Raw genomic sequence first — 13650 nt, 5'->3', positions numbered from 1 at the left:
TCTGCTCGTGTGATGCTAGAAATGGAAGTTCTTTTAGTAACACTCAGAGAAACCTTCTGCTTGTACGGCTGGCCAGCGTTTCTGGGGGATCTGCTCCAGGACTCTCCACAGAGACACATCTCCAGATATGCAGGTCCTCTTTATATTACATAATTTGCTTTCTGTGTATAAATTATGTGTACTTCTACATACTTTCAATAGTCTTCAGATTGCCTCTAGTACTAGGTAGATGACAAATGCTACAGGGAGCATCACACTGTGTTGAGATAACGGCAGGGGTCTGAGGATGTCAGTCCAGATATATGCTTTTTCAAATATTTGCATACAGACTCGGTTGTTTCTTCAGATGTGAAACCAAAACATATAGGGAATTGACACTGCCCTTTGAAACAGATTAAAAACTTGAAAATATAGTTCACATGGAAGTATGCAATCACAGGCATTCAATGCAAACTGTTAATCTTATACATTGTTAGGTACTGATTTTCACATTACTTAAAAGTACAGTCAGTGTTCCTTAGCTTCCTGTAGCTTTTTGTCTAGGCTTGGGGCCCGGGAGCTTTCCTTTCTCCATGTTATCATATCTGTTGATGTCCTTGTTCAGGGCATGCAGCTCTCTGACATTTCTGGTCCTCTGCTTCTTGTAATTCGTTTGGCCGCTCTTCCATGCTGTTCCCTGACTCTCAGGTGCAGGAGCTGTGTTGTAGATGCATCACTTGGGCCTGGGCCCAACACGATCATTTCTTTTCTGCATTTTGATTGGTTGTGGCTTTCTGTAACAGTCACTGTTGCAAAGAGAATTACAGGGAAATAAGGGAAGCTGAGAGCAAGAGAAAGTCTCAGGGAGGAGTCCCCAGGTGGTTATCCGATTGCAAGTAAGTGCTCAGCCCCCAAATCATATCCACACAAGTAACGTCATAGAGACCAAGCAGGTTCTGTCTACATATTTAGGAATATGTAGATTTATATTTTATTTATAAATATGTACATTTATGTTTAACAGCAATTAAAGAAAAAGATGGCAGAGGCTGTAAGTTTGAGAGAGAACTTAGATGGGACACGTGGGAGGGATTGAAGGGAGCAAAAAGAAAGGAAAAAATGAGGTAATAATTTAGTTTCAAAAGGAAAAAAAAAAAAAAAAGGCCACACTGTGATGATCCTATCATGACTGCCACATTTAGATTATGAAGTAAACACACGTGTCCAGCTTCGTATTGGAATATGTGTCCAGCTGCGTATGACCCATCGATATGAAGTATGTTCTTCTGGTAAAATGACAACGCTCGGAATGATTGATGTAACGAAACACTGACTAGGATGGTTCCGTAGGGTGGGGGCCTGTGGGTCTCCTTACACTGAGGAAAGGGTGGTTTTCTCCAGGTTCCCTTTTAAATTGCCGTTTAGAGTCCCAATCAATCCTTTTATCGTGGTTTTTTTTTTTTTTTTTTTTTTTAAATCTGTTCTGAGAATTGGCCACCCAATCATGTCAGTTAGGAAATAATTGTCTTTTGATTTCCCATGTATGTGATTTAGAGCATTCATGCATCAGCTCAAAGCACATGACACCTGAAAATTATGCAATAAAAACTATTTCCAACACCATAGTGATTACTGTCAATATTGTAATTGGGGCTGTCTAGGTGATTTTAACAGTCCATCTGCAAATAGTTGTCAGTCGACACATTTAAAAATATATTTTAATTAATTCCACATACTATATAGTGCATTTTGATAATATGTGCTCCTGACTCTTCCCCTAACTTTTCTCAGGTCTACCCCTACCCCAATTCCCTTCAACTTTCTGTCGTCTCTTTATTATACCCCACTGAGTCTAATTTGGGCTAACAGGTGTGGGACCTGAGCACGATCAACCCCCCAGGTACGCCTCTTGGAGCTTCGTGAGGTGAAGAGTCAGGAGAACCTGAGGTTTCTGTAGTTAGCACATCGACAGAGCTCCTCACCCCCACAGGCTATCTACACAAGAAGGAAAATGAGGTCAGCTGAGCCTAGGCTGCCATACAAAATCACTTAAGCCAGGCACGGCTTTCCCTTTGCTTCCTGGGTGGTGCTGAGCTGGAGGTCGGCCCCTGGGGAAGGTCTCTATGGCTTTAGAGGTCTTGGCTCTCCTTGCTGCCTTGGTTTGTGCTTGTGCCTGGAACATTGATGGTAAATGAACATTTGGAGATAGATGCTTCCTGGAAACTGTAGTGTGTAATCCTTGCCTCCCAGGCAGGCCCTTTTGGAGAATGCTCTCTAGAAAGGGTAGTGTGTAGTGGCTGATTTTCATGTAGGTCCTCCCCGCCCTCCAGATCTGTGATGTTGTTATAAATTTTATGGAGGACAAATCCTTTCAGGTCAAGTAGACTTGTGAATCTACATTCTCCCTCCCCCTCTTTCTGCCTAATGTCTAAATTCTCAGATAGCCTCCTTTCCTATGTTTTGGTATTTTCTTTATTGTGCATCTCACTTACAGAAATATTCCATGGCTCTGTGTCTCAGTCTGCCTTTTCAAACCTACTACTAAGTATCTGTACTTCATGGTATTGAAGTTAGTTGTATTGTGTCTCTGAAACTGACCTTCCTGCGTCCAGAATCTTTATATTTCCTCTTGATGATGATATTGCTTGTTGTTCTTTTGAAAGTATTGCCTGGCTGGTTCTGATGACCCAAGTCTATCTAATTCTAGTACTTGAGAAGGTGAAGCCAGTGTTCAAAGACATCTTTGGCTACATAGCGATCTCAAGTCTAGCCTGGGCTACAGAAACATGCATGCAAAAGCACTGCTCTGCCAGTCACCTACCTCAGATTGTTGGTGGTCCTAGGAAGCCATGAGGATCCGGATAAATCAAGCCTGCCTGTTTACAAGCTCGTTTGGATATCTTTTTTTCTCTCCATTTTAGCTGGAATCAAGATATTTCCTAGCCTTAGGGTCTGCCTAAGTGCTAGCTTTTCTAAGGAAGAATTCCTGGGTTATTATTAATATTTACAAACTTGGCTTGTTTATTGCCCTCTGTTGGAAGCGGGGTTTATTTTAGGACTGATGCATAGGTTTCTTGTCTGTTTGGCCTGGAAACCTGGTAGGAGCGAGGATCAGATACAGTCTCTGATATCCTCTCCCTTTAGGCTGGTACAGTTGGCTAGTGTAGGAGTCAATCGCTGAATTGACAGCACGTGCAGAGACGAGATAGCTCACAGATGCTGGCTCCCTGGGATGGAATGGATAAGGTATATGTGCCCTGGTTCTAGTTACTGTTTGGGAGCGAGGGAGAATTGCTTCAGTTAATATATCCACCAGCTTTGTGTGGTCCTCAGTAATTTCTCAGATGTTGGAGGGACCACTATATAGCATCAAACTAACTGAGAAGTGGGAATAGGCAGCAATAGTAAAACTTAAAATCATGGACCTTCAGTATGTCCAAATCCACTTACTCTTTTGAATACAGTTTTAATCGTATATATATAATGATTAAAATATATATAATTATATATAATATATATAATTTTAAGAAAGCTCTTCCTGAATACTCCTATCTAGGGCATATTAGCACCATCTTTTGAACACACAAAGATGCATCAATGTAGAACACCTGCCTTCTCAAACCTTGAATTTGCCCAAACTCATCTTTTCTTCTTAACGGTGGCTTATCTCTAAAGGCCAAGAACTCACAGATTCTATTGATTTTGGAGCCCTCTGTGGCCACACATTTATCGACCACATATATTTTCTACTATGGGAAAATCCACTACTGGAAGCTCCTCCCTATGCATCCATTAAAAGCAGTGTTAGTTGTTGGCTTCCTGAAAATGCCAGTGTAGAGGCTAAGGGTTGGTTTTACAACAAAGCCTTTTCAGCTTTTCCAAGCTGAGAGGAGGGGAGTTTTCTCTCTTCGGAGGCAGGAGGAGGAGGAGGAGGAGGAGGAGGAGGAGGAGAGAAAGAGAGAGAGAGAGAGAGAGAGAGAGAGAGAGAGAGAGAGAGAGAGAGAGAGAGAGAGAGAGCATATTTTCTCGTCTCCTTCCAAAGGTTGTGGGAATACATCATTTTCACATACTCCTGAATCTAGCATCCTTTGTGGAATTTCAGTTCTTCTGAAGGGAAAAAAATAGGTGATTTCATTTTGTTATCTTTTTCATCTGTGAAGTATCAGACATCTATGTATGTGAGAGCAATCAAACAGATGTATTTTTGAAAATAATAATCTCAAAGTCCTTTATAGGCCCTTTTCAAAGCCATGTTTATGTTTGACAGAAAGTTAGCTCTTTCCAGAAGGTAATATAGTCCTGATGTTTCCTCATATGTGTCTTTCCACAGTGTCAACACATTGTTCTCTGGACTGGATGATGGTCTTTGTTAGTTCGGCTTCCAAGAACAGAACCAACCCATATATTTTTGCTGATGAATTAGTTCTGGGAAAGGGTTGCCCTGCAACTCGAATACACACATATCAGTATGATTTTATATATCCTGTTTTTCACTGTGGCATCAGGACAAAGGTGAGAATGAGGCTGTCTGTAAAAGTATAGTTTTGACATATTTATTTGCTTACTGTTAGCATTATGGTCATTTAATCAATTTGAATAAGTATAGCAGCCAGACTCCCACATGTATCCCATCCTGATTACAGGGTCAAGTTCATGCCCAGAATCTTGTAGACTGCAGACTCACTGATGTGGGCAATGATTTTAAATACTTTTAAAAGGTTCTAGTCTATTTCACAAAAGCTTGGCAAGCAGTTTTTAAGCAATATTTTACTTTTGTTTATCTGTATTTGTGCATGAATATGTGCACGTGTATCCAGGTGTCTCTGAAGGTCAAAAGAGGACATCTGATCCTCTGGAGACAACTGTGAGCCTCTTGGTATGGGTACTTGGAACCAAATCTGAGTACTCTGCAAGAGCTTCAAGCACTTTTACTCACGTAGTCATCTTCCAGATGCTCGCCAAATGTTTCTAAATTTTATTCAATGCTTCTAAAATGCCAGGTCATCAATCCTGGCAATGTATCCTATAGTCAATGTTCAATTCAGTATTTAATCCAGTTGGGTCATCTACCCATGCTTCATTAGGATGTGTGTCTACAGGGGAGTGATTTGGAATTAAATATCTGTTAGTTATTCAGCTAGAGATGAATCTAAAACTATACTTTCATTCTGGGACATAGTTTTACTATAGATGTTTATATTTATATTTATACTATACTAATATTTGGGGCCATTCGCTGATTATCTTATCCCCTGTGATAGGGCACTGCATTTGGAAAATTAGGCACCTGGAGTTTCAGGTGGTGTTTGCACAATTGGTCCAGGGGTGGTTAATGGGCTGGTGAGGTAGCACAAGCAAGTAAGACCGATTTCCCTCCAAAGCCAGTGCTTTAAACCATTTCCTGTTATTTGACTCTAAATTGTGTTATTAAAAAAAATCTGCTGAGGGCTGGAGAGATGGTTCTATAGGTAAGAGTGCTTTCTCTGCAAACATCAGATCTTGAGTTTGAAAGCCTACCAAGCATGTAAACAGGCAGGCATGCTGTATAGACCTGTAACTCTAGCACCGGGGAGCAGAGGCGGGTGGATGCTGAGGGCTTACTGACCAGCAAGCCTAGCTCAAATGACGAGCTTCTAGTGTAGTGAGAGACCCTGTCTCGAGGCAATATGTTGGGGCATGATAGAGGAAGATGCCTATATTATGCTATGGCCTCTGCATGTGCACAGTACATGCAGGCCATGTACAAATACCCCCCCCCCCACACACACACAGGAGAGAGAGAGAGAGAGAGAGAGAGAGAGAGAGAGAGAGGGAAGCTGACAGAAACAACTATTGAAAGCTTTTCATTGTATTGTATTACAGGCTGTTAAGCAACAGCCTTAGGATGATCGTGTCTGAGGGTACTTTCAGTTCAGTCTTACAGTTCTCTTTCTCTGTCCCATTATTAAGTGGCTGGCCCTTTACGTCCACCTGAGAATGACAGTAGGCACCTTTTGAGATATTGGTGCTGTCTGTTCTGTGTTTACATCTGTGAGTACCTCTTCTGTTGCTTGGATACTTTTCTCTCCTAAATGGTGTTATTTCCTAGATCATCTCAGAGGAAACCATCTCTTTTGAAACTGAGATGCACTTTACTCCAAGAAATGTTGATTGTGAATCCCAGATGGTCCCTTTGCAATGTTTTGCATCTCGGTGAGTCCTGCAGATCTGTCTGCTTCAAGCTGCTCTTAGAGAAGCAGAGACTGACTTTCCTATGAGAATAAATAAAACAACCCCTAAACTATTATTTGAAAAATACATCAGTAGATACCCTATTACTTCATTTTTAAAAGTTAAACATATTACTTAATTTTAGAATTGAAACATTACAGAGTTGAAAGGTTCTAGCAGAAAATCTAGTGGACCGAGATTAGTTTACAGTTTTGTAGTTTATAGCTACAAATCAAGATAATCAAATACTTCATCATCTTTAATACATACAAGAATTATGCATTTGAGAAACACACATATGTTAATTTGAGAATCTGAAATTTAGTTTGTCTTAAAGTTACTTATTAATCTGTGGGGTCTGGGAATTGAACTCATGTCATAAGACTTCCTGGCATGCACCTTTACCTGCTGAGCCATCTCACTGGCCCATGGCATCAATGTATTTTGCTGTTAATTCTTTTATAGTAAAATATAACTATTAAAAGTAGTTATGTGCTTTTATCTGTTTTATGCAGCTTTCTCTTTTTACCATAAAAGAGAGATAGTTTCTATTTGCTGTTATCTCATCTATATACTTCTCTTGATAAACTTTATTTCATGTTAGGAGACTACATGTGAGTGGAAAAGCAGTATACCATTTTAATATGAACTGGTGGAGAATGAAGAAGGGCTTGTTCACCTGTATGATTAAATGCACTCGTTTGCAATTTTATGGAACTAGAGTGGGATCTAGAAAGTGCCCCATGGAGGGAACTTTGAGATGAGATGCAATTGGGTCCCAACACACTACTCACCATGTCACAGAAATGTTTACACTGAATGTTATAACCCTTAGGAGACCAATATAGAAACCGTAAAACAACTTGTCAGTTTCCCTAATATATAAAAATACTTGATATCAAAAAATAATTTAGAGCCCAGAGCAAATGTACAATGCCTTTTAATATGTCAAATCATATGTGTGGTTCTTTTTGTTTCACTTTGATAAAATACACAAAAGACAAAATTTACCATCTTTACCATTTAGGTGTGGATTTCAGTGGCAGAAAATGCACTTATCTTGCTATATAACTGTTCAATATAACTATTTTCCTAAGGTAAACTAGATTGAAAGATTTAGTGACATTCTGGGGTGTACCAGAACTCAAATAAAAGCCAAATTTGATTAAATAATCTAAATGCATATGTGTCCATTCATAAATATGTACATCCTTTCCATATACCACTAAATGCTGGTTGTAAATGTAGAGTTCTGACCTGTTGCCTCATTGATAGAACTTCTTCAGAAGTTCCCAGATTTTTTTTTTTTTTTTTTTTAATTTGCATTTCCTTTATTTTTTTTTTTTATTAATTTATTCTTGTTACATCTCAATGTTTATCCCATCCCTTGTATCCTCCCATTCCTCCCCCCCCCCCATTTTCCCATTATTCCCCTCCCCTATGACTGTTCCTGAGGGGGATTACGTCCCCCTATATATTCTCATAGGGTATCAAGTCTCTTCTTGGCTACTTGCTGTCCTTCCTCTGAGTGCCACCAGGTCTCCCCCTCCAGGGGACATGGTCAAATGTGAGGCACCAGAGTATGTGAGAAAGTCGTATCACACTCTCCACTCAACTGTGGAGAATATTCTGACCATTGGCTAGATCTGGGAAGGGGTTTAAAGTTTACCTCCTGTATTGTCCTTGGCTGGTGCCTTAGTTTGAGCGGGACCCCTGGGCCCAAATCTGCCCAGAGATGAGTGGGCATTCCTCTGTCAACAATAATTACTTTCTTGTTTTTGTCCTACCTACTTTAGGAAAAAAAAATGATGACAATGGTCTGGAGAGATGGTTCAGCAACTAAGAGCATTTACTGCTTTTGCCAATGATCTGGGTTCAATTCTAGCATCCACATGTGGTTCACAGCCATCCATATCATCAGTTCCAGTGGATCTGAAGTTCTTGTCTGACTTCCTCAGGCACCAAGTCATGAGCATGGTGTACATACATACTTGTCAGCAAAACATTCATACACATAAAATAAATAAATCTAAATTAAAAAAAAAAAAAAAGATCGCTAGTCAGACAACCATCCATGATCCGTTTTGGTGCATAGACTTTGAGGTATAGGTTACATTAAAAAATGCAAATCGTCTACTGACCAGAAATGCACTATGTAGACCAAGCTGAATTTGAACTTGCAATGATTCTTTTGTCTCGGAGTCCCAAATCATCATGTTGAAAATGATCATGTTTAGTATAGATAAGAATGAATTGAGGCTGGGCGTGGTGGCACACACCTTTAATCCCAGCATTGGGGAGCTCGGGAGGTAGAGGCAGGTGGATTGCTGTGAGTTTGAGGCCAGCTTCACAAAAGTTGAGTCCAGGATAGGCAGGACTGTTACACAGAGAAATACTGTCTAGAAAAACAAAACAAACAAACAAAAACCCAACCAAATAACAACAACAACAAAAAGAATGATTTGATTCCAAGTTTTGACCTGATAAGACCTGGCACCAAGAATGCTAATCTTGATTTCCTCTGTTCCCTTTTTCTTTAGGAAGTCAGTGTGGCTTGTGCCAGTGTCTCCTGATGAGGACCTCAGAGTGGATGAGAGTCCCTTTATGACTGACTTTGAAGCTACTCCAGAGGAGTTGGGGTTATTAACATCTCACCATCCTGCTTCCTCCCCAAATAGGGAATCATGAATTTCATTGTGAAACAAAGCCTATTTTCAATACGAAAAAAATGCTGGCGTGGTTTCCTCCTTCTAGAGATCATTTCTATACACCAATTAAATAGAGGCTCTGATATTGTCTTCATGGCTATCGCTGGTTAATTAGACATTACATATTAGATAATTCATATTATCCATTTAGATTTGTTTTTTGTTTTGTAGACTTTGTTTTCTGTTTTGAACCCAGATTCAAGACTATGTCCTTAATGGCAATTTTGAACATTTAAAGTTTATTTTTTGAATTGTTGTTGTCGTGTGTGTGTGTGTGTGTGTGTGTGTGTGTGTGTGTGTGTGTGTGTGTACCATAATGCATGTGTAGAGGGCAGAAAACAACTTGTGGCAATTGATTCTCTTCTTCAACCATGTGAATCCCAAGGATGGAACTCAAGTGTCAGGAGAGGTGGTAGGTACCTTTAACTGCTTCTCCATCCTCCCACCCCACATGTTTTGATCTAATGTAAATATGTTCTAAGTGTTTTCAGTAAGAATAACAAACAGGGATAGGTGCATTAATGTGTCAGAATAGAAACTTTGGGCCTAGTTAAAATTTTAACATGCTAACTCCCAGGAAAGATAAAAATTCTCTTGTTTTCAGATACTTTAATTTGTATAGTGTCCTAATTAGAAAGTGCATTTTAATGCAAATCAAAACAACTCTGAGATTCCAACTTACACCCATCAGAATGGCTAAGATCAAAAAATCAAGCAACACCACATGCTGGCGAGGATGTGCAGAGAGAGAGGAACACTCCTTCATTGCTGGTGGGAATGCAAACTAGTACAGCCACTTTGGAAATCTATCTGTGCTATCTCAGAAAACTGGGAATAGGGCTTCCTCAAGACCCAGCTATTCCACTCCTTGGAATATACCCAGAAGATGCTCCAGCACACAACAAGAAAATTTGCTCAACCATGTTCATAGCAGCCTTATTCATAATAGCCAGATCATGGAAACAGCCTAAGTGTCCCTCAGTAGAAGAATGGATAAAGAAACTGTGGTACATTTACACTATGGAATACTACTCAGCTATTAAAAACAAGAAATTCCCAAAAGTTGTGGACAAGTGGATTGAGCTAGAAATGATCATAATGAGTGAGTTAACCCATAAGCAGAAAAACTCAAATGGTATATACTCACTTATATCTGCATACTAGCCCAAGGGGCATGTCCCATGAAAGTCTTCACTTACCAGGAAACTGGGACAGAGGGGAGGACATCCTATTGGGACTCTAGATGAGAGAAGCATGGGAGAATAGCAACGTACAAGGACCCAGAGGGTCCTAGAAACCTACTAGAAGAACATTATGATAGGCAGATTTGGGCCCAGGGGTCCCACTCAAACTCTGGCACCAGCCAAGGACAATACAGGCCGTAAACTTCAAATCCCTACCCAGATCTAGCCAATGGACAGGACAGTCTCCACAGTTGAGTGGAGAGTGGGGTATGACTTTCACACATACTCTGGTGCCTCATATTTGACCATGTCCCCTGGAGGGGGAGACCTGGTGGCACACAGAGGAAGATAGCAGGCTACCAAGAAGAGACTTGATACCCTATGAACATATAAAGGGGGAGGAAGTCCCCCTCAGGCACAGTCATACGGGAGGGGAATAAGGGGAAAATGGGAGGGAGGGAAGAATGGGAGAATACAAGGGATGGGATAATCATTGAGATGTAACAAGAATAAATTTATAAAAAAATGCATTTTAAGAGTAATTTAAGGTGACAACATACTCAGATAACTAATCTAGAAAGAAATTCAACTCACAGTTTGGATTTAAATAAACACTCTCACTATTGAAGTCTGATGTCAGATATCTTCTGTCCTTCTGTACTCTTTCCTCTGTGTCAAAAACAATTGACTAAGGTTGGCAGGCATGGCTTGTCCCATGGGGGTGGTTCACTGGAGGATTAATTATCACCAAATACTTTTGCCTTTTTCCTCTCAACAAGAGTCTGGCCTCAAAGCGTTAACCCCTGAGCACAACGACATGTGAGTATGGGTTAATGTCTGTGAAACATTGAGACAAAATATATCTTCCTTCAAGTATGTTTCTCATGCAGTTTATCATGGCAACAGAAAAGCCGATTAATCAATGGGGCAGTACAACTTTCTTTCTTCAGCATCCTTTGGGTATAAGAAAAACAGTGCTGGAACAACTGGGCTTCAGGAAGATGAGTGTAAAACATACTGATGTTTGATCTCGCAGTCCAGTTGGTTAGACTCAGGTGGGGAAGCAATGTGTCTTAAAGGCACATGGGCACTTAAGGATGAGCCAGGAAAAACAATCCAGTTTCCCTCTTCATTTTACCAACTATTTAACCCCCTCTATTATCATGGCTGTAGTTTTTCTATTAGAGAAATACGTGCTGGTTGAAAGCATATGAAGGTGCCCTTTTTGATCTATAAAATATCACTCCATGTGGCTTAAGAGCTTTAAATGTTGTACTGCTTGTTGAAGTGGGTGCTCCAGTTTTCAATTTACAAATAAGACAGCTGAAACCTCAAGTTCCCTTTATGACCTTTCAGCTCTAAATTAAAAGAAAAATCTTAGGTCAATTTTGTTTCACTTATGTTTCTTCCTGCTTTCCCTAATTTATGTTCTAGTTTCTCTCTCTCTCTCTCTCTCTCTCTCTCTCTCTCTCTCTCTCTCTCTCTCTCTCCTTTAGTGATACTCCATCTGCAATAGCTTTTGTTAAAACAGTACATGAGTGGTGGTGATACAGTAGGAGTTGAGGTGGGATGTGTGTGTCTTTTTAGCACCACCATTTCCACAAACTCCTTGTGACTTCTCTGTAGGTCTACTCTTTCTGTTGTCCCTGCACTTGGCTCTGGGCTCAGGAGTCAGCCCTGACTGCAGAGTGACTGCTGAGTCTCTGCTTGCCTCATACCCACACTCTCATCTTCAAACTCTCCTTTGGTTGTGGCATCTTGCCCTATTCCTCTTTTATGTATTCTGTCCCACTTACGATCTGGATTTTAAGACTAGGACCTCCTTTTTCATTCTTTTTCTCTTCCACAGACTCTCCACCTTCCCCTTTCTTGATACCACTGAGAATCCTAACATTAATGTGGGCATAACAGGCATTTCTGATGAGACTGTAGGGATGAGGAATAGGGGCTGGAAAACTAGAGTCAAGTTTGTCTTTGTTACAAAGCTGCAAAGAAGTTGGTAGGACTTCATGCATAGGCTGGTTGTATGCCATCTTTGGTAGAGTGCTTGCTTACTATGCACAAAGCTCAGACTTTCGTGCCCAGCATTGTGTAAGCCAATTATAAAGGTGCATGCCTATAATATGAGAACCTGACAAGGGAGCAGGCTCAGAAGTGCAAGGTTACCTTAGCAACACAGTGAGTCTGGGGCTAGCTTGAGCTATATGACACCCGCTGTCTCAGACAGAAAGGAGTTATGATTATACCCTAGGACTTTATAGAATGTGGAATTCAAGACTATTCCAACTGCTGTGTGATCATTTCAACAGCAGTGAGATCTAGGAGGAAAAGAGCTTAAGGTGGACTTTGTAATTAAGAAAAACAAAATGGAAAGAGTTGAAAATATTTCCAGAATGGCCAGGTGAAGAATGCAAAGTCTTGTGTGTAGCTAACTGAGATTAGCATAGATAGATGATCAAAGATGCTGGGAGAAAGCCCAAGGAGGACTTTGGAGGAGAATTCCCTGGGGAGATGGACACAGGATGGCCTCCAAATACTCCCTGACAGAGCCTTAATCCTTTGCTCCTAGTATTCTAGAATAGCATTTCTCACATGTTCCAGCCATGGATAATTCAGACATTTTAGATGCCTAGGCAGAAATTTGTTGTAGGAGTAAAGCCTTCCCAGAGATTGTACTATGATCACAAGCCATTCCTACCATAGAAAAACCGTATTTTAGCCTTGGAGGGCTGCAGGCATGGGGTCCCAACCTGGGAGACCTGAAGTCTCAGATGATCCTCCAAAGCCATTGGGGTACAGTGGGTTGAGGCAAGACAGTGGAGGACTGTCATGTACCTTAGCCCTCCTAGAACATGGAGCATGGGATGGTGTCATGATCACCATTATCATGGGAGTAGTAGGGTATAGTTAGAATTAGGTTCTTAATAGAGAATGGCGTTTGGCCTCTCTATTCATTATTTTTCTTATTACTGTGACAAAAATACCAGACAAAAGCAATGTAGGAAAGTAAAGTTTTACTTCTGTTCACAATTTGAAGGTGAAGTGCCAAATACAGTGTAGTGACAAGGGCTGCTCTGGCTGTGACTGCAGGAGTGCAGTACAGCTGGTCACGCTTTCTGCAGTCAGGACCCAGAGAGAGATGAACGCTAGCACTCAGCTCAAACTCTCTCACAGGAATAATCAGAGTTATACCGTACCTCCCAGACGATCCTAAATGATTAATTATGATCATCCACCCTGACTTTCTCTGATGTATTCTCCACTGTTCCACGGCATGGCATGATGGCCCTCAGCAGGTGCCAGTGTTCCAGCACTGGACTTCCCAGCTTCTACGACCATGAGGAAAATAAGCTTTTATTCTTTACAGCTCAGCCTGTCAGTGGTATTGTCTTATTCCATCAGACACTGGACTAATATAGCTGTTTAAATGTGAGGGAATCTGATTGTCTTTTCTATGCCAGTTTTATCTTGTGTCACATTGGTTTAGTAGTAGTATCTAGGTCTTGGGTTATCCTGAGGGTAGAAGAAATAGATGCACATGAAGAAAATTGAACAGCAGGCAGCAGTTG

At 40.7% G+C, this 13650-nt stretch overlaps 1 protein-coding gene across 1 annotated transcript; it reads left to right on the top strand.

Annotated features, from left to right (window-relative positions):
- The first annotated feature begins 2096 nt into the window (after window positions 1–2096).
- Oosp2 (oocyte secreted protein 2) lies at window positions 2097–8899 on the top strand. Its single transcript, XM_051147076.1, has 4 exons — window positions 2097–2166; window positions 4310–4491; window positions 6068–6171; window positions 8730–8899. Exons 1-4 carry the CDS (start codon window positions 2103–2105, stop codon window positions 8875–8877), a joined length of 498 nt encoding a protein of 165 aa, XP_051003033.1. The 5' UTR covers window positions 2097–2102; the 3' UTR covers window positions 8878–8899.
- The last annotated feature ends 4751 nt before the right edge of the window (window positions 8900–13650 follow it).

Source organism: Acomys russatus, chromosome 5 (genome assembly GCF_903995435.1).
Source record: "Acomys russatus chromosome 5, mAcoRus1.1, whole genome shotgun sequence".
NCBI lineage: Eukaryota > Metazoa > Chordata > Mammalia > Rodentia > Muridae > Acomys > Acomys russatus.
This window is presented reverse-complemented; position numbering and strand designations above follow the sequence as displayed.